Source organism: Polistes canadensis, unplaced genomic scaffold (assembly GCF_001313835.1).
Source record: "Polistes canadensis isolate GaletaPanama2010 unplaced genomic scaffold, ASM131383v1 scaffold_181, whole genome shotgun sequence".
In the NCBI taxonomy this organism is placed as follows: Eukaryota; Metazoa; Arthropoda; class Insecta; order Hymenoptera; family Vespidae; genus Polistes; species Polistes canadensis.
The window spans coordinates 254823-256583 of NW_014569728.1; the positions used below are offsets into that span (position 1 = coordinate 254823).

At 29.8% G+C, this 1761-nt stretch overlaps 1 protein-coding gene across 5 annotated transcripts in view; it reads right to left on the bottom strand.

The window, feature by feature from the left end:
• Positions 1–1761, bottom strand: part of LOC106789379 (nuclear factor 1 B-type) — a 94522-nt gene that overhangs the window by 23378 nt on the left and 69383 nt on the right. For all 5 annotated transcript variants that reach the window (XM_014753536.1, XM_014753533.1, XM_014753532.1 and 2 more), the window contains one exon: positions 1215–1355. In XM_014753536.1, coding sequence (XP_014609022.1) covers positions 1215–1355 — 141 coding nt within the window. The remainder of the gene's footprint in view (positions 1–1214; positions 1356–1761) is intronic.

The window sequence follows — 1761 nt, forward strand, 5'->3', positions numbered from 1 at the left end:
TCAAACCTTTATCTAATAAAATAAAAAAATGTTTCAAAAATACTAATGTAAAACTAGTTTTTTATAACTTAGTTAAAATAAATTCAATATTCACCAAACTAAAAGACAAGGTTGATAAACTAGAACAATCTAATCTAGTCTATAAAATACCTTGTGTATGTGTTCTAAATTAATGTATTAGTTTTATTTCTTTTCTTATTTTTCATTTCTTTTGCGAAAAAACAATAAAGTACGAGAAGTTGTGATAAAGATTAAATTATACACGTGTCGTGGAAAATATTGAAATTATTCTGGAATTAATTATAAATAGAAAACTCGTAACTCTCTTGATTTTAGAAAATTCAAACGTTAAGTGCACGAGTTGCTCGTTACGATGGAGATGGACCTTCGAAATATCTAGGCCATCTCTGCACTCGCATAATTTCTCCGTCGCATAACTTGCTTTTAAATTCTAAAGAAAGAGAGAAAGAGAAGTTGCAATGTATACTACACAAGCTAAATCCGAGTTATATTTGTATATGCTAAAGCTACACACATTTACACGAGATTTCATGTTATCAAATTATTTCTGATTGACCACTTCCGTTTGCCTCGTGGGTTACATCGTACCACCTTAACGTCAAATTAAAACCAATATATAAATTAATAATCATAAAATATGAACATTTTGAATATAATAACAGAACTTTCCGGTAGAACTTTTAATACGATTAATGGTTATTATAATTCTTAATGATAAGGTATCACAGGTAACTTGGACATAAAAAAGAAGTAGAACTTAATTTTAACTAAGTTGGACTTTTCGTCCCTTTATTGGGACTTATTCAGCAACTTTATTTTTATAGTTCAGCGTCTTTTTTCATTGGGTAGACATACATTTTTCTTTTTATAAAATATTCAAAACACAAAAAATCTAAAACTTCGTTAAGTATTCTTCTCGTTATAATTTCAAATCCTCAACAAAACTCAAAATTACTGGTTATTATAATATATATATATTATAAGTATATATATATATAAAACTTACTGAAGTAAAAAACTTAATTACTCATAAAAAACTTACTGGGTAGACATACATTTTTCTTTTTATTAATATTCAAAACACAAAACATCTAAAACTTCGTTAAGTATTCTTCTCGTTAAAATTTGAAACCCTCAACAAAACTCAAAATAACTGGTTATTATAATATATATATATATATAAAAAAACTTACTGAAGGTAGCCGCAGGTTGAGCATGATCCGCGGCCGTGGCTGCGGATGGAGGGGTGTAGCTGCTGCAGTAGTACGGCGGGTGCTCTATTTTGATCGCGTTTATTTGAGGCTGCATGTCGCTGAGGTCATGCAGTATGGACGCTGAAACCAGACACACATCAGCGGTTACGGATCCTCGATGCTTACCACCACCTACGTCATCCTGTACCTCGAGTTTCCGAAGGTATAGGTTGTATTCATCCTACCCAACCCATTTTATCATAACAATATCATTATTTTCCCCACCCTCACCATTTAACAGATTTAGTTCAACATTATTAATCCATACAAATCATTCGAACAACTAAAGACGTATAATTACAAATATAATAGAGATAAATGTATTATAATTAATCTTCCAAACGCATTCACACATGACAATTGTTTAAGCTGAATATGAGAATATATTGGAACGAGTCTACGTAAAAATTTATTCAATGATACTGATATATATAATAAAAAAAATAAAAAAAATAGATGTGGTAAGTCTTATTATTAGACAGTTAAT